Source organism: Pomacea canaliculata, linkage group LG14 (genome assembly GCF_003073045.1).
Source record: "Pomacea canaliculata isolate SZHN2017 linkage group LG14, ASM307304v1, whole genome shotgun sequence".
NCBI lineage: Eukaryota > Metazoa > Mollusca > Gastropoda > Architaenioglossa > Ampullariidae > Pomacea > Pomacea canaliculata.
Window position 1 is genome coordinate 15,861,226 of NC_037603.1, and position 23,577 is coordinate 15,884,802.

Genomic DNA, 23,577 nt, shown 5'->3' on the forward strand with positions numbered 1-23,577 from the left:
TTTCACTGTGATACAAACACATACAACATACTATAATAAGTTAAGATGTTAATTTTGTGTTAAGATGTCAACCTTACATGAGAATGTGACTGGTTTTCCCAGGAACCCTTGGCTTATCTTAGATATCTTGACTAGAGAAGAATCAAACACTTGGGATGTGTAAGGGCTGCCACCAATAGGCACTCCAGCATAGGCAACCTCTACTTTGTGGATGCCTGTGTAATATGAAATGGAATCATCTATGTAACATTGCTCACAAAAGTAGGCATCATAGCAATACAGAAGCTGCAGAAAAAATTAATACAAAATATTTCTTTTGTCTTTCTTTAAATTACCATTTTAATATTGTCCCTTTATTTTCTGCTTTGTGGTTGATGCAACAAAAGTTTAAAAAGCCACAATTTATGATTTTATAGTCTGAATTATTCTTCTCGTTCCTAATCACCCCTAGTGGTGCATAGGGCTGAGTCTGAATTATATATAACAAAGATTTTTAGCATGTACTCTTAAAAGACTATTTAAGGTAGAATGACACCAGCTACCAGGTAATAGTGTAAAAGGGATATTCAAAATGATGACCGAATAACATCAACAACGCAAACCTCACCAACAGCAGATGGGGTGTAGTCCACAGCATATGTCCCATTGCCTGAATCCTGCAGCCTTGTGGGCACATGCCGTCCGTCAGGCCCTAATACAGCATGTTACACTCAATCAAACCTGATGACTTGTTAAGCCAGATGATGTATTTTTCAGCTTCACCTGCTCAGTCTAAATTATTAAGTTGATACTTTTTGGACAGTGAAACTAATGTCGGTGTTCAATCTGTCTCCACTTTTACTGTCAATAATAGCAATGGGAACTTATAATGTGCAGCATCACGACCAAGAGAGATTGCACTCTCTGCGTAGACCAATAATGATAAATAAAAGATAACAGCCAGTGGACATTGAGGTACATATAGGAGCACTGAACAACATAAAGATGAAGTACAAGAGTAGAACATAAAGCAATGGATGAAGGTATGAAGGGATGTAGATGCTATAAACAGTGTAAGATGTTATTACATCAGTTGTTATACATGATGGTTAACATGACACTGCACAAACATAATCCTTGTTAAGAGACAAAAGGCCTAATCATTACTTTACCTCTAAATGAAGTATTCTGGTAAACGGTATTCCTTTTAAAATGCAAAATGAAAGAGTACTTGCAAAAACCATGGCTCACCTGTTACGTCCACTGTTAGCTCCTTTAAGTTTGGTGCAGGTGTGTGAATAAGGAACTCTGCATGCTTATTGCATGGAACTAGACCTAAACCAGCGCCTGATGCTCTCATCTGGGAAGCATCAAGGAAGTCAATGTAGAAGGGACTGCCTGAGAGAGAATACAAAGAACTGATCGAGTGCTTCTATGCACTAAAATAAAATAGAATGCTATGATCCAGAAGCATGTAAGCTGTTCAAAACAAGCATTTATTTATGACATTTGTAAAAACTTTATGATCCCTTAATCATTCTTGATGGATGGTTGAGTTTGAGTGTAACTGTGTAGGTGTGTGAATTGTGACCATATTTTTTGCAGTTTATTATTTATGGAAGCTCCCAACAAAGTTTATCTTTTGTGGGCTCAAGAAGACAATAAAAATGTACTGACAACTTCTCCCACATATGTACCTGGCACATTATGACCATTGTAGGTGATGGCTGCCTCATGTCTTTGGGGCTGCCGTCCCACAAAAGACACTTCAAACTGGCCATTACCAATAGACCTTGCTTGGTTAGGAATATTTCGTCCATTGCTGCTTATAGCAATCTCCATTGTGCCTTCACCAGCTGTGGCTGCATCCACTGAAAGACAAATTAATCAAGTTATTTATGTAAATAAGCAAATTTCAAACTTACTCTTATTTTAACTTTGCTGGAACACAGAGATAAAAAAACGCCATAAAAAAAATCTACTCTTAAGAGTTAAAAAAAAAAGTAAGTCCACCTCACTTGCTCTCCTTTTTACTTGTTTCTGAAGGTCACACTGAACCATTTGCACAATCTCGTCCACAAGATCATAACTCATATTCGAAATTAAAACCATCCCTAAAATCATAAAACTGACAACTGCTTTCCTTTTTTCAGACAAATCTTGTTCCTTCTTACTCTTACCATTAAATTTGCATGGGACTCCAACAATACCCATTGGCATCTTAGACACCTTGACCTTCCTAGGGTCAAAGGTTTTGGCCTTGAAAGGACAGCCCTTGATGGGAACACCAGCCAGGCTAGCATTTATCACATATGTACCTGGTAACAGAAACACCACTTTGTACTAATATATATTTATCGCATATTTATTTGAAACTTCATTTGCATCAGGTGGGCAAATAAAAATATTGAAAAACGTCTTTCAAGATCATCTCGTTCTCTTTCAGCCATATTTTACAATTACCTCAATACAATTTTAATATAATACCTTATAATACCTAGCAGTTATTATTACTGTATCTTTTGGTTGGGAAGAGTGTATAGAAATTACATTGTTATTAAAAGAGCAAAAATGACATGACCTACTCACCAATTTCTGTTGGGGTGTACTCCACATACAAGGCTGATGAGCCCTGGTTGCTGATTTTCACCGGAACCTTTTGTCCACTTGGACCTGTATTATTATCAGTAGTATTTTTTTTGCCCCAAGTACATTACAAAAGCCAAAACGTAATCCAGAGTTGCTACACTGCATTGTCTTAAGAATATTCTTGTAAAATGCAGACATAATATATTTCATAACATTTGACAACATATATGGCTAAAAACCTCAAACTGTTCTGTAATTTGTAGGCATTAATAAATGACTTATGCACTTTGAAATATTCTGATATCACTTTTTATTTGTTGCTTGAATAGCAGAAAATCTTAGCTTAAAAGTACATGCTACAAAACCAAAATGGATCGCAATGTACATTTTGTTTTCCTTTTCTTTTTTTTATTTATCGTTTTGTCAATACATCAAATAAACAGTTTTAAACATATCCTAGTAATATAAAGAAAGCAAAATAGAATGAGAGAGAAATAAAGAAAAAGAATAAAGAATGCCGATGTTTTCTTGTTGTAGGGAGAATCTAATACAAAGAATCATGTTTTTAGACCTTATCTGACGTTCTCACCAAACACGACCTGAGACAGCCACAAACAAATGTACAAACATGAAATACACAAACATCACCAAGAGCAAAACAAAACAGAAACAGAACAAAGTTGTGACACCAGCAGTGACAACCGCTTTACTAGACAGAAACACAACAGATGAAAGTACATTGACACCACAAACCTACCTACTTTGTTTTACACAGCCAAAGGGGCAGCAAAACAAATACTAACTTTTAGTAAGCTTCTTAAGGTTCCAAGAGTTAACCTTACTTGTGATATCCATGACCCCTGAAGAGGCTTCCACCAATCAAGATTCATAATACTTTCCTGGTGTTTGATTCTAGCCAGTCAGTATAAGCTACTCACTCCCTGGCCTTTTCAGAGCACCCTAGACTACAGCTATGCATGAAAGTAATACAACATGCATGGAACACAAGAGAACTATGTCAGTGAAATACAGCATACATTGTGAAACTATGCCAGTTAAATACAGTATACAATCCATGCAACATGCAGGAGCCCTCACAATCCCATTAACAGTACTGCACAAAGCAAAGGTTATAATATGGAAGCACTTTTACATATGCCAATGAAAACTAATCCCTTTCCTTCATGAAATATTACAAAACTGGATCAGAGGTGAATTTCACAAAAAGCATGAATCAATTGTTATCATCACGCCAATTTCAACTCACCCATCAAAGGCTGTATAACCATTACATCATGGCATGTCACCAATTATGTCCTTTTACAAAGACATATTTTCTGATTCTAAGACAACTTTTTCATGGAACTGGTCACTTCAAGTACATGAGACATGTACATGTGCCTTTGTTAGTTCCCTGACTGTAACCAGTATTTGCTAACAATATGACCAGCAATCCTATGCAGAACTATTCAACAACAACAGTGACATATATGAGTGATGAAAAATAAATCTTCAAACAAGGCTGGTGGCATGGCACAAATACAATGCGCATCACATCATCTGAATGTTTATTGCTTCTGACAGTCCCATATCTCCAAAAATGAGCAAATCACAAAAACAGCGAAGAACAGGAGTTAAAATTTTTTTACAGTTTGAAATATATTTTCAAGTAAACTTAATGAAGTTGTTTAAAACATACATTTTCATGTCCACAATTCAATAATTAATGAAAGAAAAATTTAACAAAATCTAAATTAAAATTACAAAAATGGAAATAACAAAGTCAAACTCTGCTCACTTAAAAATACAAAACCAGAATAATGTAAGCTGCAAATAACCAATAACCACAAAATGTCTTCAGCAAGACCACTGATACAAGCAGTGTTATTTCATAACAGTCCATTTATGCCACAAGTAAACAACCTGAAAGACAAAACTTTCTCGAGACAGTTTAGGGTAGCATGTGTATTCTCCATAAAAGTTTCAACTTTGACATGCTGCTACAAGAAAGAAGTCATTTCATTATTACACACAACCTGTGAATGTGAAAAGACCAGCATTATTGGTGGCTTCATAAAAAGATGAGAACATCAACATAAAACTGATCGAGTGTAAACCATAAAACATTATCAAACACAAGAATTAAAAAGTGTTATTTAAAAAATCTTTAAAAAGGTAAGGAAGACAAAATTCCTCCAGAAAAAAAAACATTTAAAAAAATCCCCCAAAAGATTCTCTTCATATATACTTCATTTTCAAGACAGGTGTGTAACTTACATAAAATGATGACCTCTGAAGAAAGTACAGAAGCCCCATGTGCTCGTATGACAAAGTTTGTCTCTCGTTCCACAGTAATAAATTCGTCAAGTTCAGAGATAGATGTCTCCAACTCAGAACAATGACATGTGAAAGGCGAGCCTGTGAAAGTATAAAATATAGCCAGTATTGACTGTAGATAAAAAAAAAATACTTAGCTGGCATTTATCATCAATTACTTTAAACAGAACTTAGGACTAAAAGGGAAAATATATTTTACATGACTGCAAATGCTCCAGACATGCATGCCTTTTCTTGTACTACAGTTTGTAAAAAAGCTGCAACTACACCACAGAGAGAAAAACAAGGTAGCTTCTGTCTTACCAGGCAATGGTTCCTCATTGAAAAGAATGTCCACCTTTTGAGGACCTGTCTCAATAGGGATGAAATGGATGGCATACACACCCATCTCACGACTTTCCACTTTGTTGGGAATGTTTCCATTGTTGACCATGATCTGAAGCTGCCCCTCTCCTGCCTTACGCACATCAACTGGTCATGGGAATACAAACAGGTAAAACAGCAATGAAACTATGAACAAACAGGCAATGCTAGACTCATCAACTGAACACAAAAGACATAGAAAGGTGACGAACAGGTATCACTACTTTTGCAGAACCAATTATTTGCTTTTGTGGTTGATGTGTAATCTCCAGTATATCTTGTATTTTAGCAAAGTTTTTTAATGTTAATTTCTAGAAAAAAAAATATACTTTTACTGTAGCCTTAGAGGTAGTTAACATAAGTAGTTTACTGAGTCTAGGCCATGGCATTGGACCCAATTTACTTGCTATAACAGCCCATCGAGTCCCTGTGTCTGTATGCATACATCTCAGCATTAACATGGTTGCAAGGATTAAGGTAAAGATAAGATTGATGCTTCTCATCCCATACAACCTAAAAGTAAACAAATTACTCACCCACTTACTGAAGATTTCTAGGCTGAAGAAATGCACTTGCAATAAAATGACTAATAATGATTGCAACTTTTTACATTTTTAAGCAATGACTCACTTTCAAAGTGGATGGGCTGTCCAACAAAGCCATCTTTTAATCGTGTAACAGCAATAGATTTTGTGTTGTAGGCTTTAGCTACAAATGGGCTGCCTGCCACCTCCCGATTTGCAAATGTTACCTTAATGAGGTGATCACCTGAAAATAGAAAAAAAAATCTCTTGCAAATCTTGTGATAAAGTCATCTTTGCATCCCAGTTTTTCATTCCTTAAGGCGCTTTTGCAAGAACCATTTTTGATGCGATGGAGCACACTATATTGTCTCCATATCTGGGACAAAAATCTTATAGAGGAAGTGGTAAGGAGGGCAACAAACATCCCATAAAGGATTCAAAAACTTAAGATCCCAAGTATGGCATTCAGAAGATTTAGAGATGATTTGACTGAGATATAAAAGTGTACACAAACTATATAAAACCTGAATCATACTTAATACATGCAGCAAACACTAGAATTAGAAGACTTCAGTAATAATAATAGCATTTCCCTGCTGGCAGAAAGTTTTATACAAAGAAAAAAGAAATCAGAGAAAACATTATCTTGAAGAAAATGCAAAAATATGCACTGAGGGCAAAGAATCAACAATATTTACTCAACAATTTTATCAAAACTCACCAACAACTTTTGCAACATAATTGATGTGTATGTTTCCTGAAGCATCAGTTGAGGATTGATGTGGAACATGTTCACCTTCTGGGCCTAAAGCAAGGAATCAGAATGACTGATCTTTAAATTTCTTTAACTCAGATTTATGGTCACTTGTGTCTGATAAACAATGTATCATAAAAAAACCCTCTCAGAGTAGCAATGCAAAAGAATCTTTAAAAAAAACCTTGGTGTCAATATTTCAGCAAAACAAATAAAGCTTATATAAAATATTTTCATTTACCATTTTCATTTTGTTTGTTTTTTTAAATGCAAGGCTCCTCAAAGGAATTGAATTAAAACTAGGATGAGGTGATGAACTATTAGCTCATTTGGACAACAACAAAATGTAAAATTTCAGAAATGTTTCTTATTGTGAATTTTAATTACAGTTTTGTCATATATTGTCAACTTCTTTTAGATTTTCTACTGCGCCAATGCGTTTTTATACATCAGAAATGCTACGTCTTGCTGCTGCTCAGGATTTTACAAATGATTCTTATTTATCCATTAGAAAGAGTTACAGATTCCTAGCTTGTAATTGTCCATATATCCTGATGTTCTACAAAATGAAAGGTATCAGAGGTGATAAATGTCATCTGTAAATGAAACGACTAACACAGACAAGTACAATTTTCACATACACACAAATGTACATATTATATCTACAACAACAAGCCATTTAAACACAAAGCAAACTATTGCCCGAAGAATGAAAATATATCCTAATATTTATTGACCGTATAAAAGAAAAATGAGTAGCTGCTAATTCTATATATTAATCACACATAAATATTTACTACTTTTATCTACAAAAGCATCTGATCATTTATCTAATCTAAGTGCTTAAAAAAAGTCAATGGTCAGTTTCTAAAAAGCTACGACAGACTATGGCCATTTGTGAGCAATCGACTGTGATTACACTGTTTTAAATGTCTTCATCAAGAACCAGCTTTATAATAACAGTGTTTAAATATTTTAATCTGGAACCAGTCTTCAGTAATTACACTGCTTTCATTATTTTTATTAATTACACTGATTTGAATATCTTAATCTGGAACCAGTCTGCAGTAATTAGACTGCTTTATATCTCTATCACAAACCAAACTCTACCTTAATTATCATCAAGACATATGGAAATACCCACAATTATAGTTATGATCTACAGATAACAGGATATTTCCTCACATTCTGTGGAATTGTTTATAGCGGCAAAAAGCAACAATAAAGTAATACTTACATGTAATCTTATATCTATCTCCATGAAAATTAGAGAATGAAATAACAATAAAAGGGAAGAGAAGAAGACAAGAAGAAAAAAAAAAAAAAAAAAAAAAGCAAGTGGGAATGCAGAAAAAAATTGGGGCTGCATGGAGTAAATTCCAACTATTCCATACAGATAACTCATAACTCTTTCCTCCTTTTGAAGAGGCAGTTTCAGAAGAGATGCTTCCATCAAGTTAAACGTAAATCACATTCCCAGCCACATATGCTCACAATATCTAAGTGTTTACCAACACCAAAGATATATAAGCATTTGCACATTAAGTGAAAACAAAGAAAACAGAAAAAAACCCACCTTATCAAGAAGAGAATTCAGATCAAATTTTTTTTATCAAATCTTTAAAAAATCTTTTCTTAAGAATTGTAAGGATGGTCCAGTCCTACCGCACTGTACTGGGTACGAGCACAAGGTGTGGACATTAAATGCTGAAAAGATCTCTGCATTGCATTATGAACAACAAATATTTCATCTGTGATGAAAAAGAAAAACTGTATCAATGGTGAACAACAAATACTGTATCGATGGTGAACAACAAACATTTCACTAACAGTAAATAACAAAATTTCATCAGTGTCAAAAAAGGCGAGCATGAAGCAAACATCCAACTCTAATCATGAAAACCAAACAATGACATATACTATAATTTAATGACATTTAAACTATCAGTTGAAGAGTCTTTAAAAACAATTAAAGTTTAATTCATGAATGCACACACGTCCACAATATTGCACATGTACTTCCCAAAACATCATCCATTATTACCAGCAACAAAAAAGCCATATTGTGAATTACATCAAAGTTATCACACAATACTTCAACATTATCTCAATATCTACTGTCTGTACAAAAAAAATCAAATGGTTTAAATGGTGAGATGGGGAAAGAACTGGATCTCCTGCAGAAAAGAAAACCTTAACATGCAAAGGCAAATCACAGAGAGAACAAAAATATACGGTGCTTAATTCATTCATCTGCCAGTTGTAAAGATCAAGCAATAACAAACATGCATAGTAACTGCATACATAACTAGCACCATGTGATCCATGCTGAGTGCAACAACCTTGTCATGCATTAGTGAAACATGCCCTGAATGTGCCCTGCTACTTTCTCCTTAGATGCAGCTAAAGAAATAATGAGTTTTAATTCCGAGTCTCTTTTATGGAATAACTTAAACAAAATATTGTTTTTTAAAATCATGAATGCTATAGGAGTTTGAGTATACAAATTTTGATTATCACTGGAGATTTTACTGCTTAGTTTCATGCCTAACAGTTCTCTTTCTTGAGGCCGTTTGAATGCAGGTTAATGTCCCCGCTACATCAACAGACTTCTCACACCACAACCCAGACTGATCCGCCCATTTAAAAAAAATAACATTAGCATACGCACCACACAGAATCATTAGCACAAATGACATGATTCTTTCATATACCTGACATGCTGTACCTGTAATCTGCACTGTGACAAGTTCTGTAGGGGCATCACCACATATGATGGTGAAAAAAGTTTGCTGGAATACAGGCACAAGTTCCTTTCCAGAGCTGGCAATCCTTATAGACTGTGGGTCTATAATTTTCACTTTCCATGGGCTGCCTGTTTTCAGATATAATAAATACAATTAGTCTTGTCTTGTTTTCCATCACTGTTGATCCCTTTTTGGATTTTTCAGATTGGGCATTGTTACACATCTGATCTTACATCAGACTCATGTTCTTGATAATGTAAACGTTTTACCTAACATAGGTGAGGATACAAACCTCATTAAAGATCATAGCATGATCACAATGATTAGAATGTCACGGTTGTAGCTCTGTGACCAGCAACTATTTTACCTTCTATAGGCTTTTCATTGAATGTCATGTCCACCTCATGCAGCTTGCAGTTTTCAGGCACAAAGGATGCCAAGAATCGATGCTTGCCGAGGTTTTCTACGCTACACGCAACCCTGCCTTCGTTGACTCTTATTTCTATATTTCCTGATCCTGCCTGAGAAGCATCAACTGCAAGCAAACCAGACCAAGAAACTTCTCTGTCAAGCACAAACAATGAACTCAAGAAAGGTCAACTGAAGATCAATTCCAAATGAACGAGTTTGTGGGGAGACAACCAGATCAAAGTCCACTCTCAGTAAAAGCAAGTATGCTACATCTTGGCAGTTAATAGGACAAGCAGACCATATCCATAAGTTTAATATGACAGACAGGCCATATCCATAAACTGCAGATAACATGCGCAGTCCTGGAACTAACTTGTCTGATGGATGTGAATAAAACTTAACCTCACTTACTCGCACAATTTGCATATCAGATTTAAATCAGGTCATCATGGTCAAAACAGCTGAGAGATACTCACTGTTGAAGGTGACTGGATTTCCTGGCAAAGCAAACTCTGGCATGTTGCTGATCTGTAGTTTGCCCATGTCATAGGCTTTACATGTGAAGGGTGAACCTTTCACCAACTGGCCATAAAAAAACACATTAATTTTGTAGTCCCCTGAAATCAGTAAAGAAATAAATGATGACAAATGTATGAAAAATGATGTTTACATGCACTTTTATCACTTCCGTATCTATCAAAGATGTGTTTGAATATTTCAATTAAAAAAAGGCATACACATATTGTAAAAGCATTCATGAAGTTGCATACATCATACAATAGAAAAATAAAAAATATATATACTGTCCCTGAAATCTTAACATGTGTGAAGCCATATCATCTCCTTTGGAATGTGTACATATAGGACACATAAACACATGTGTACATTTACATATAGTGCACACACACACACAATGTATGATCTCTCTGAAAGAAAAAGAAAAAGTATCAGGAAGCAATGTACTTTTGATGTCACTAACCTGCTGCTTTAGGTATGTACTCCACTTCAAACGCTTGTGAATCTTTCTGTCGGATTTTGGTTGGCATCTTTGTTCCGCCAGGACCTACAATATGGATATTCTTTTAACAACAAAGTGATCAGAATAAACTACTGATAAACACATTTTAATGAAACACAAGTAAACCAGAGATGGATGAAAATGTTCAAAAGCTGAAAAGATGAGCTTCAAAACTAAGGATGTGATACAAGTTATACGGAAAATAAAATGCTGCAACAATTTAAACTTTTATCTTCTCATAAGAATAATACAATACCTTGTTTTATTTACTGTTACTAAATTTTGGAGAGAAAAAAATTGTTTGGTCTTCGATATATCATCAACTGTTATCAGAAATTAGGGAAGCTTTAATAATCAATATTCATATTTTTTTATGCAAAAGCAGTTATTCAAGTTAAAATATAAGCAAATTGTGTCTTGTGATGTACAATTTTTTTGCAAAACTGTAAGAGCATACTGTCAGAAAATTTAGTAGATTTTTTTTTAATAAGCATATTTTGTCTGAAATTACTTATTGAAATAAAAGATGCTGATTATATTGTATAGATGGTTAAGCACTCAGTGGTTAATGTATGATCATTTGTAAACTTATTTCTTGATCTAAAATAATGTTTTTAAATGAGTATATAGTATCTTTATAAACCTGATGCAGCTTGTTTACAGAAACTCATAAATGTGATTTTTGTTCATAATATTATAAGGATAATATACATCATAAACTTACAATGAGAACTTGGACACTAAAGACACATTTTTTTCAAATTAGTTATTTTAAGAAAAAGATTATGATGATACACTACAAAACTAAAATGGGCATGCAAGAGAACAAAACTCGCAATGGATCATGAATCATATGATCTTGAGACTAGGAACTGTTAAAGCAGGGGCGATAAGAATCATGTCATGCAGCAATCATTATCACTTCAGATCACATTTCTGAGCTTAAAAATTCAAAAGAACTTTCACAAACTGAAAATACATCCAAAATAATTAATTGATATACTGTAAGCAAGATCTCTGAAGAAATATTAAAGTGTTTAGCTTTGTTTGATATCTATATTATCTCAATAAGACAATGAACATTCCCAAAGGATGATTTGAACATTGTACACTGCTTCTATCATCTTAAAAAGGAAGGATATTTTGTTCCAAGAATGATTACAAGTAAGCTGACCCTAGAAATGACACTGTAAACTTATGGATGTGGGACTTGTTTATTTTTCCCAGGAGAAAGAAGTGCCATAAAGATCTCCTCAAATAAAACCATTTAAAAATTAGTTAAGTCATGGTAAATGGTGAGCTGCATGCATTCTGCTTGTGAAAGACACTTTATGACTTCATCAGCAAGTGTTCCTGCCACATATATCCTCATGCACCCATAGTGCAGCCATTGTTAATAAATGTGCATCACTTCAAATATTTAAAACAGCTGTGACAAAGATTATGTGCAAGCATTCTTACTGTAATCATGATACAGATTTATTTTAAATTATTCTATTTTCAGAGGTCACATACCCTATGTGTCATCAAAGGGTTTTTTTTCTTCTTACTGTTGAGGGACATGCAACATACTTCAAAGGTTGACAAATCTCTTAAAATGACACCAAATCCAAAATTGTTGTAAGGTTCATGAAACTCAATTCATCTTTAGATCCTACCAAGAATGCATACAATGTTCTTTTGTAAAAGGACAGAAAAACAGCTCTATGTGATAGAAGGCTATTAAAACTATGTCAATAATGAATGGCTTCATTATTTTGTGTTCTAAAAGGATGAGCACATGTCCATTTTACTTTCCTAGCTGATGTCACCATTAAAACCATCACATCTGTAGCTTTGCATCACTTAATTGCAACATCTTAAGTGGCTAAGAGGTGAAAGGCTAATTTTTAATTGTCTAGTGGTTGTTTGGGCAGAATCTAGGTTTGACATGCCTGGGGCTTAGCATGTAGAAGGAGAAACCCATGCAACCCTACCCTTCTGCTCATCTTAATCTTCCCTGATCAACAGGTACTCCCTGCTGCCCTTTACCTTCCCTGATAAACGGGTACTGACAGCTGTCAGATGAGTGGGGTGAGATTACTGCTATCTAGTTAATATTTCTCATCCAACTTTCAAAACACTAACCATTTTAAGCATCAACATTTTCTTTCTGTTCCAAAAACATTCTGCCTTGATCTCTATTAATGAAAAAAAGTTATATTTAGGGTGGGCTCTTGAGTTTTGAAAATCAAGAACATGGTTTTTCAAAGTCTCTGAGCAGAAATTGTGTCGTTTATGGGCAGAGCCTTGATGACTTAGTGCCAGGCTGACGATTCTTGGCATCATTGTACACAACAGAGATCTTGCTTATCTGACAAATGCTATAGCCTCTAGCCTAATTTGTCTTCTTATAATATTTAAGTATCTTGAGCATCCGTATCTAATGCTCATTTTATTGTATGTAAATTTCTGCATGACAAATGATAAGGATATAGTATTTTAACCATAACAACCCAGATAGGATTGCCACTACCATATATTAAACTTACCTTTGATCAAACGAAAGTTGAAAGGTCAAGGCCAATAGGTGAGTCAAAATGCTACAGAAATAAGAAGGATGAAATTTCCGCATGCCATCCACGCATCACTTAAATCAACCAGCAAGGTAGTACACAAGCAGAAAATTTGGAAGAAAAAGTTCCTTATGTCACATGTCCCTGCTACTGAGATTAGGGCAAGTCAAAACAAAAATAACATGCTTTAGGAAGAATATTGTCAGTTTCAAAGTATTGGTAATGCAAGATAACACAACTGTTGAAAAAATCAGCCAACAGGACCCAATATAAACCAACAGTCCCTGGACAAGTGTGATATATATTTTCATATGTTTGTCCCATTTCATGCCAACAGTGCATTTTCATCGCACGTGCTCCATCAATCGCCATTTCATCAAAATTACCTTCCAGGCAATAAACAGGTTTTGAGGTAAAGCCAGTTCCCTGACTTCCCTGACACACCCACTACCCACACCTACTGAAAAAAACTATATTTTAATATGTAACTAACTACTTGATTTCTTAAAAATGATCTAGTTTAGATAATATCATGAAATCTGCTTCATTATCAAGTCCACTCTGGTGAATGGGCATTCACCTACAAAGGCAGTTTTAAAAGTGTTAAAAAAATTTTTATCAATGGAAAAAAAACAACCAAATAATATTTAGAAATTAAATAATATGCCATATAAAACATAAAAATGATGACTATAGTCATATATATATGGGTTAGAAAACATAGGCACTTGCTACAACAGTTAGCACTGTAAGAGGCAAAAAACAACTGTTCTTAAGACTCATCTAGAGGAGTTGAAATATGGTTCAACATATAAAAACAATCATTTTCAATCATTTGAAAATGTAATATGATGAAAGACATTACATAGTCTAGATTCTAATGGCTTCCACTTTGGAACAGATCAAACAATTCTGGGAAACCATAAAAACTCAAACCATCTTCACTTAAGGTTATCAAGCTTGATCTGCTCCTTAGCATAGTTAATACAAAAATAGAAAACACGGGCACCGAATAACATACACGCATATAGAAGTTCAATTTTATAAGCACATTTACATATGGACACAAATTGATGCATACACATTCAGTCCTTTTAATTTTTGTGTCTAGCAATGTTTATCACCACTTTTGACAAATTAGCACTCACCGCGTTGAAATTGAACTGACAGAGTTTAATAGTCCTGAGTAAAATATAATCGGATGTATATTCTGAAGAAATTTTTTATATGATGATGATATTTTGAAGAACCACAGATTACACAATGACATTTCCCATATAAAAACACCGTTTCATACCATACTATTCAGGGCTTCTGCTAAGGCTAAATTCTTTGGGGTCCCAGGGACCCCTTCTTCCGATTTTTAAGGGGTCCCTGTTCTTCACCCAACTTTGGAGGGGACCCCATAGACGAAAATTGAAGGGGTCCTCCGAACTTTTAATGTGTACTGTACGCAATTTTTTGCGTAAGCAGAAGCCCTGCTATTATTGCATTTGTGGGTAGATACCTGTTCCTCCCCCCTCCCTCAAAAAATAGGATACCAATCAGACCATGAATGCTACAATAATTAACAAACCCAATGGCAAAACCTTCCAACAGATTTCACATTTCAAGCCTGATACAAAGAGGAAAAAATGGTCATGATTCAAATCAAAAATAAAATACAAAATACATTGTTTGAAGATGAAAATCATATCTGCAAAAAAAGTTTAAAAATGTCAGTGTCTATTGAAATCAAATTACCAACCAGTAAATTACCATAATTTAAAGTCTGCATCACACCTGAGAAAAATTCTTTGTTCACAGAAAATACAAGCATCAGTTTATTTCAAACCAACTGGTGCACTGCAAATGCTGTACTTACTCCTCTGATGATGAAATGAGCGAAAGATGGTCAATGTAGTTTTCTGCATGAAAGGGGACTGACCATAGAAGACCAAAACCTTATAATGGTAAACTACTAGGTAAAAAAAAGAAACAAAAAACCCAGCTAATTATTTATAAATAACTGGGCAGAGCTTAATGAGAGTTTGGCAGCTTTAAGCATGTGTTAGTCCTAGTCTAGTAAGCAAAGAGTTAGTTGCAATCTAAAAAATAAATACAAACAAAAAGTTTTTATAGTAAATTTAAAAGAAAATTATTGATATTTGTTTAAAAAGGAAAGATCAAGTAGAATGTTTATCATCTAAAATTATTCTTAAAAAATAAGACTAAGGCAACACTGACAAGAAATATACAAATGAAAAAAGGGAAGCTCTTACCAACTTTCCCTCTTTCACAGAGCTGATTTTTGAAAACTGTTTAGCTACTGGGCTAACACAGAACCACACAATGGAAAGCCTTACCTAGCTTTCCCATAATTAGAAAATGAAAAGATCACACACATAATTTCAACACAAAATTACATCTGACACAAAGTACACAGTTTTAACATAAAACTTCATATGGCAGACTCCACACATAGTGCTTGTAAACCCTACCTTACCACAAGTAATCACTCACCAACAATGTCTACATTGACGCTTCCACTGCCTGCACCCTTGGTATGGACAGTGAAAGTGGCTGGGCGCTCCACTGGGACAAGACTCAATCCATCTCCACTTAAAGTTACGAGTGACGAGTCAACAATATCAAGTGTGTAGGGAGATCCTAAAAATAATTATAACAGCTTTCACCTCGGACATTAATGGATAATACTGTACTACTGGAAATACTCCATTAACTGCAACTTTAGTGATCAGGCCAGTTAACCCTACTTAGTAAAGGCCAGAAATTTTCAGGAAAGCAATTTATCTATAAATGTCCTGTAAAACCTCACAGTTCATAATATTCAGATAAAAAATTTTCTCAGTAATTGTATTTGTAATTGTACAAATTAAGTTTTCAAGTTCTTTGTAAAAATATTTCTCAAATATTTGTAATAACAACTAAAACATGTAAGAATTGGCCCCAGTAAAAATAAAATGTTTTGAAAGATCATCATAGACTGTTTGTTACTTTTGCTAAATAAAAAATAAAGAAGTCAATTAGAGATCACATGGCAGAAAATTGAACTTACCTTTGACCTCCATATCATTCATGTAGACACTGACTTTGTACTGCCCAGCTCCCTGGGGGGTGAAGTCAACTTTGTATTCTCCTGAGCGTGCCTCAGAAATGTGAGAGGGAATGACTTGGCCTGCATGCATCACTTTTACTTGCAACTTTCCCTCTCCTGCCTGAGTGGCATCAGCTGAAGAAAAATCCTGCCTCTGTCAGAGGTCTTGATCAGGTTATACATTTTTTAATTCTCTCTCACACACAACTAGGTACACAAACATACACACACTAGATATATATACACACCGACAACTAGACACACACATTTTCCATACAGATGTCCTGGTACTAACCGTTGAATGTAAGGGCTCTGCCCACAGTTCCACCTTCCAGTCCATACACCTTCACTAGCGATGGATCGAACACATTCACAGTGAATGGACTTCCTCTAATAGGTTCTCCATCATATTTTGCATAAACTGTCCAGAGCCCTGAAATAAATCCAGATAACTATTTACAACTGATTATTGATAGTAGACTTCAATTGTTTGAAATGCCTGATGGCAAAACACAACTGTCTACATAAAGTCTACACAACTGAAGAGATAATGAATGCCAGCATCATAAGCATGTAGATCTTTAATTCCATTTGTTGAAATTAAATTTAAAATCAGTTTCCCAACCCAAGGTAAGTGTGGAGATGGCGACTGGTTTGACAAACACGTGTTCATGCTCTTCCAGTACTTAAACATGGGGGAACACAAAAGATCAAAACCGCAATTTATCTGTGTACAAAAATTCTTAAAAGCTATATGTGCTGTCATGATGTACAATCCCAGCAAAGCTTCTAACACCTACCAACTTCAGTGGGGTTGAACTCTACAATGTACATTCCCTGCTGATGCCGAACTGGTAGACTCTTCATATGACCACTGGGGCTTCTAGCTTCCATTTGCACGTCCCCCTTACCAGCAGATGACGCATCCACCTAAGGCATCAAAAGATACTTTATGTGTTCAAGAAGCTCAACTTGTACTGAAGATATTTCTCTACTTTTCATGTTACCCTATTTATATTCATGAAAATTCACAAAGAAACTAATAATACCTTTAATTCTGTGCTGATGCCTAAGGCACAACGTTCTGGTGGGTGGCAAACAACTCGTGAAGGATCTGATGTGACTTGAAAGTTGACAGGACATCCAGATATGGATTCCCCATTGCAGGTGATATCCAGCTACCAAAATTCATAAAACTAAGCATTTATTTTTTTTTATAAGTGCATCCAAATTTATTAAACAGTTACAAATATTAAGTTCTTCTATATGACAAAATCACTATCTTAAACAAAATGCTGAGATGAGGAAGAGAAATTAACATAATGGGGAAGTAGGTGGAAAGAGAGAGAGAATGTAACACTTAAGCAAATAAAAAAGCAGAATCTGACAAGTATAAACAGCATGTAATAAATCGCTCATTTCAAAAGATAACCTACTAGATAATTACATTTTCTTATCATGTCTCCACACATATACTAAAAGGACTTGTGTGGATTCCTGTCCTGAAAAAAAATCTTAGAAATATCTAAAGATAAAATGTCCTAGGTCTTGTCTTCCTGAAAGCCTTTGCCTTTTATTGCTTTTTTAAAAAATACATATTTATTTTGTCCTGACCTTATGTGGGCCTGTCTCTACTGGAGTAAATGAGCTATGGCCTATCTTTCCTATCCAGCTGATTCGGACTTGAGGATTTGAATTTGGTCCCTTCATCACAGCCCGGATATCATCTGGTGAACCCTCTTCCAAATGAATTTGGAAAGATTTCTGCCAAAGAATTATTAGCTTAGAAAATGAAGTTGAAGTTATAAAAGGCATGATATTTGTAAACAAAATTAACTACTAACCAATGTGTCAACAAAAGAGCTAATACCTGCAAAATATTAAAATATTAGTTACAGTCAAATACAATTGCAGTACATGTTATCCAACATCATGTACAAAGTCCTCACCACAGAAAGGTAGATAAACCTGGTTTGTTAGTTCTGCCTAAGTGTCTACTTAATGGTCAGCTGTCTGAAGATCTATTTCTAGCTTATAGCCTATGCCTAAAAATGCATACCACAATAAAAGGGAGGAAAATATACCCGAACAGTAAACTGCTAGTGTATAATATAATTAAAATCATAATGATTATAAAGAAAATAAAGATTTGTGTCTTATTTTATTGCAATCCCAACATGTATAATTATTGCTAATCATGAAAATAATTGTTTGAATAACTTAATTGATTCTGTTTCAAAATCCCTTCCAATTTAACAAAACCCTTGCCACAAAAAAATCCTTGCCACTTAAGCAAAATGTTCTTACTTCTTGTCCCACATGTGCATTTTCCAGGTGTCCACTAAAGGAAGCAGACACCAGTGAGATTTTCACAGGCCTGAACTTTGTGTAGTGAGCTGCATAAGCCATGATACCCAGATGCTCCACTTCTGGATCAGCCATTTCCTGTGCACCGAAAATCGGCTCAATTCCCAAGCGTTTGCCACCATCAAGACCTATGCAAAGATATGACATCAATAAACAATAATTTAAAATGATCTTTTACAGCCAATCAATTTCTACCATATTTTATCTATTTTCAAACTGAGGAAAAGTTCTTTGACTGGGCTTAGGAGGGTTCTTGTCACATTACTGACCTCTCTGTATGTTCTCCACACTGTTGTTGCTGAAGTGTGGCCATCCAACCACTTCTCCACCCACTGACTTCACTAAGTTGCAGAGAAGTCTTCCATCATTCCAGTCAGTCTAATTAGAAAATGTTTAAGTACAATCTACAGTAACATTTTTACTATAAAACATTCCCATTAAACACATTCCTTGATATATTTTATGGAGTGGGAGACTCTACAGCCATTTGGCTAGTGTGTGTGACCTACAAAGAAAAAGATAATCATGGGATGTAGCTTGTTCTGAGAAGTGACAACAATACTCAGTGTATCCAGCAGATGATGTTTATAATATGTATATATGCTATACCCAACAGATCCCAGACCCTAGACATGGTGAACCTTAGGAATCTTAGGAATATGCATCTTTTAATTAGAGATCACCTAAGCCTGAAGTCTAATATCAGAAACTAACACTGAGACTTTGAGATTTTTTTCAATATCGTGTACAAGTCCTTTTTAAAAAAATACTCCTCTAATAGCTGACCAGTAGTCAAACATGCAAATCAACAACAACAACAACAACAACAACAAAAAAAGAAAAAAGAAAGAAAAAAATTCCAGCTTATGGGGCTGATAGTTTCAACTTACAGTGAAATTATCAATGGTACCCTGTTGTAATATTTTGCGAATCTCTCGGCGTGTAGCATAGTACCCAGGAGAATCAGGCATCATGTAGTAGGACAGGTAGGTCATACCCGACAGTTCATCAAGATGGGGTGAGCAAAAATCCTCAGGTCGCACCAGCATTGGAATGTTGAGAGAGTCCTTGGCAATATGCATTGCATTGTTACAGTTTTCAAACCTGAGGACAAAGAATCCATTGTTAGACTGTATGCCTCTGTCAGTCATTTCAAGAAGACAACACTCAATCCATCCCCCTCAAACTAATTTTCTCAAAGATATTTTTACAGCGATGACAAGACATGATTCTTTTAGAAGGAAATTAAAAGGATGTGTGCACACACATACATGAGAAATACTATTCCAAGAGAACAAGTGGTAGAAGCAAAGACATTATACAAGTGTACTTTGTACATGCATCCCTTTGGCTGGTACTATATAGTTAATACAAGATAAGCTGGATGACTGGTGCAAGTCACCGAGGAGACATGCCTAGAAGCAGCAGTGGACAAGTTGTGCCATTTGGGGATGTTCTGCACAGCTGAAAGCAGATTGTGCATGGAGCAACAGTGTCCACTCCTTCATGTTTGCCATCCAGCTCTTTCTCTGTCCATCTTGGTTAAGACATCCTTCCATTGTTGTGCTGGGGAACACGGCTTAACTAGAGTAGTCTTGATAGTATTGTGCTGGCTGAACCAGAGAAGCCTGTGCTATCCCATCTAGTTCCTCAATGCCCCACCCCCTATCACATACAGTAACATACATCTCCTCCTATATCTCCTATACAGGGATAGTCAAAATTATATTAATAATACAAACTGGTATCATCTATTTCCTGTGAAATGTGTGTCCGTGTTTTCATGGTACTGTTGCTCGCTGGTTTTTGAGTGTTAAACGATGGCCAACAGGTTTTTATCCTCCTTTATCTTGCACATATGACACCATAATTTTGACTATTCCTTTATGTGTGAATGTTAGTAAAACCTAAACATCTTCCATTTTAATGTTAATAATGTAGCTCAAATACTTCAACAATGTGGAATAGTACATAACAATATATGTTAAGTACAACAATAGTTGTTTGTTAATTCTAAGATTTGCTAAGGGGCAACTAAGGACATCCATTACCAAAAATAATGAGATTAGCTATGGGGCAACTAAGGACATCCATCACCATTAATAATGCATATTGTAAAAGTCTCTTGGAGTTAGGGCAAAACAAAACTGGGATCTTGATTTTTTTTTTTTCCTCTTGTGCATGTGCTATGTCTGGGTGTAATTTTGGTACTAACTTTGTAAACAAAAATTTTTTTTTTTAAATAGAATACTGCGGAATAGTGATACAAATTTGTCTTATTTACTGGAGGTTCAGTTGAAGAACAACATTGTGAGTTATTTATCATGAGACTACTTGGTATTGTGAAAATATACACATTAGTCAGGTCATCAAGAAGCTGTAAACATTGTCATCTAGAAGCAGCTATGTTTAAGCTGTTATCTTATTACAGTCTACCAATTAATGTCTATAGCCTAGAAGTCTTCCAGAAGTCTGTTCTAGCTGCTATACATCCAGATACCTGTCTCAACGGCTTTAATTAGTCCTTCTGGTGACAAAGTTAATTCTAGCTGAAATAATTAGACTTGATAACAGAAATAGCTGCTATAATTAATATCTGCTAAACATTAGTTGTTGCTGCTTTAATTAGTCAAATTAATTAGTTGTAGCTCTTATAATCAAGACCTGGAATGAGTTTAGGACCCAGGCCTTCACTCATCTCCGATATCAGCCCAACGTTTGAGGTCAAAGGTGAATGTGCCCTCTGCTGCAACTGTGCGCATCATCAAGCGCCAAATAAAATCAACACAAGTGTTTTTCCCTCTTCTCTGCAACGCCTTTGGAAAACCAAGCAAACAATCCGTGTTGACTTAGAAACTACAGCCCTGTCCTTCATGACTCAGCCTCACGGTTTGGCTGTCATGATGGAGGGTTTGACAGCCACAGCAAAAACTCTCCGCAGCTGGTCGCCATGGCAACGCTTCACAAAGATATGTTTAGAGCGGAAACATTTCATGCAATGTGTGTGTGTAAAAGAGAGAATGAGCTCTGATCTGTTTTTTTAAAAAAATGACAATGAGGATGGGAAAGAGACCAGTCTATTCGTCCCTTCACCCATACACGACAAGCCCAACTATTTACTGTGGACATCTCAATGATTCTTTTCCACATCCGTCTTCTAAATACCCGGGTTCCTTTGTTTTGTCCATTTGTGAAGTCACATTTGCTCATGTACATCAGTCATCTTTTCTTCCTTACACTATGAAACAATCAAAAAGGTGCTGATGGAACAGAATAAGAAGTGGGGAACACAGCACCTCCGCTAACAGTTCGGGGTGGGCGTGACCCGTACCTGTGGCCAAGGATGTCACGTGACCAGTGTTTTCTCTGACATACTTGACTTCTAAACAATTTTCCAAGCTGAGCACAGGACCAGTATATTCAACGTGCACAGAATAGTGTCAGTCGTGTCAACTTGCTTCTTTGGTCAAACAGACGAGGTCGCCGTACCGTGTCCTCCCTCCGTCAGGTTGAGGACTGGTTTCCATGTTCTAACTTCACACCGTGACAACCTCTTGTATATTGTGTAAACTGCACCCTGCAAGTTTGTGTGCACAATGTACACACATCCGACAGTATGGAAATCTACATCTGTGTGTACACGCATGTATGCACAAGCATGGATACACAGGCTCACCACAATATGTGTGTACATATAAGTGTGAGTGTACACGCATGAATACACAAACACATCACACTATGTGTGTATATATACATATGTGTGTGTACACTCATGTATACCAAGCACATCACAGTATGTGTGTATATACGAAGTGTAGTCATGCTCACCTCTCATTACTCTCCACACTTTTTTATTTTCAAAGTTCACTGTGTTCAGACGCTAAGACAGACTCTGTGACATTTACTAAAGTGTGGCGGTATGTGTCCCTTGTGCAAATCCATGCAATTTGTAATCAAATTTTGTAGAACTACTCTTTGTCTGCAGGAAAGTCATGAACTACACTTTAATTAACGTATTCTTCTCCAGGTGTATCTTTATTTTAATGTTTATGTTACCCATGGCTTCGGAGCCACAGGTGGTAACCCTTGAAAATACACATACCCTCAGTCGATCCCTGACTAATTAACTTTGTACAGGTACCCGTCATCCATAGCCTTCACTACTATCCTCACAGATAAGCATAGCTTCTGTATGATTAAGGTATAAATCTTCACCACCGACTTAATAAGTAAACTTAACACCTCTATTTATCTCTTTTATAAATGTATAAACAAACTTTCCTTGAGTAAACATAGCAATTAATAATCTCCGTGGCTAGCCTCACCCAAAAACAGAAAGAAAAATGTGTGAAGGCAAGAGGAGTTCAAGCCAACCTACACCTTGAGATGGCTAACTTCTCTCTACACGAGACTAAAAAATAAAATAAACACAAGGTTGACTGATTCAAAGCGCACGTGCCTTCACAATCCTCTACAGCAAACAAACAGACCTGCACGACTGATGCTTCTTTTGTCACCAGTCCTTTCAAATAAACGCTCCCATCCTTCTGTATTTTTTATTTCTAGTCTTTCAGAAGCTGGGGCCAGTCGCACGTTTCTAATTTTAAACACTTGTAGGTCTAATACCTATTTATATAATCAGTTCCTGTCTCCTCTCCTTGCTCGGCCGACGTTCCTCGTTCGCTTTCACTTGTCCACTTGTCCACTTGTCCCGCTTATTCTAAGATTTCTTCTGAACCTCTAATTAAGACATGTGTCCCAATCAATGGGGATACTGCAATATTTCCAGGTAGTTCAGACCCGCTTCGATCTGTCCGGTCCTGGTCAAGTGTCCGC

General features: G+C 35.7%; 1 protein-coding gene across 2 annotated transcripts in view; it reads right to left on the bottom strand.

The window, feature by feature from the left end:
- The window catches only part of LOC112555763 (filamin-A-like), a 55,381-nt gene that overhangs the window by 22,036 nt on the left and 9,768 nt on the right, over positions 1-23,577 (bottom strand). The window contains exons 5-23 of one of the 2 annotated variants that reach the window (XM_025224260.1): positions 19,632-19,845; positions 19,011-19,119; positions 18,682-18,869; positions 17,989-18,138; positions 17,424-17,552; positions 17,175-17,304; positions 16,670-16,807; positions 16,336-16,509; positions 15,780-15,926; positions 10,684-10,767; positions 10,181-10,321; positions 9,661-9,828; positions 9,275-9,421; positions 2,569-2,652; positions 2,160-2,297; positions 1,677-1,850; positions 1,231-1,377; positions 608-691; positions 78-215 (exon numbers count right to left, since the gene is read on the bottom strand). In XM_025224260.1, coding sequence (XP_025080045.1) covers positions 78-215; positions 608-691; positions 1,231-1,377; positions 1,677-1,850; positions 2,160-2,297; positions 2,569-2,652; positions 9,275-9,421; positions 9,661-9,828; positions 10,181-10,321; positions 10,684-10,767; positions 15,780-15,926; positions 16,336-16,509; positions 16,670-16,807; positions 17,175-17,304; positions 17,424-17,552; positions 17,989-18,138; positions 18,682-18,869; positions 19,011-19,119; positions 19,632-19,845 — 2,684 coding nt within the window. The remainder of the gene's footprint in view (positions 1-77; positions 216-607; positions 692-1,230; positions 1,378-1,676; positions 1,851-2,159; positions 2,298-2,568; positions 2,653-9,274; positions 9,422-9,660; positions 9,829-10,180; positions 10,322-10,683; positions 10,768-15,779; positions 15,927-16,335; positions 16,510-16,669; positions 16,808-17,174; positions 17,305-17,423; positions 17,553-17,988; positions 18,139-18,681; positions 18,870-19,010; positions 19,120-19,631; positions 19,846-23,577) is intronic. The other variant, XM_025224261.1, reaches the window with a different exon arrangement.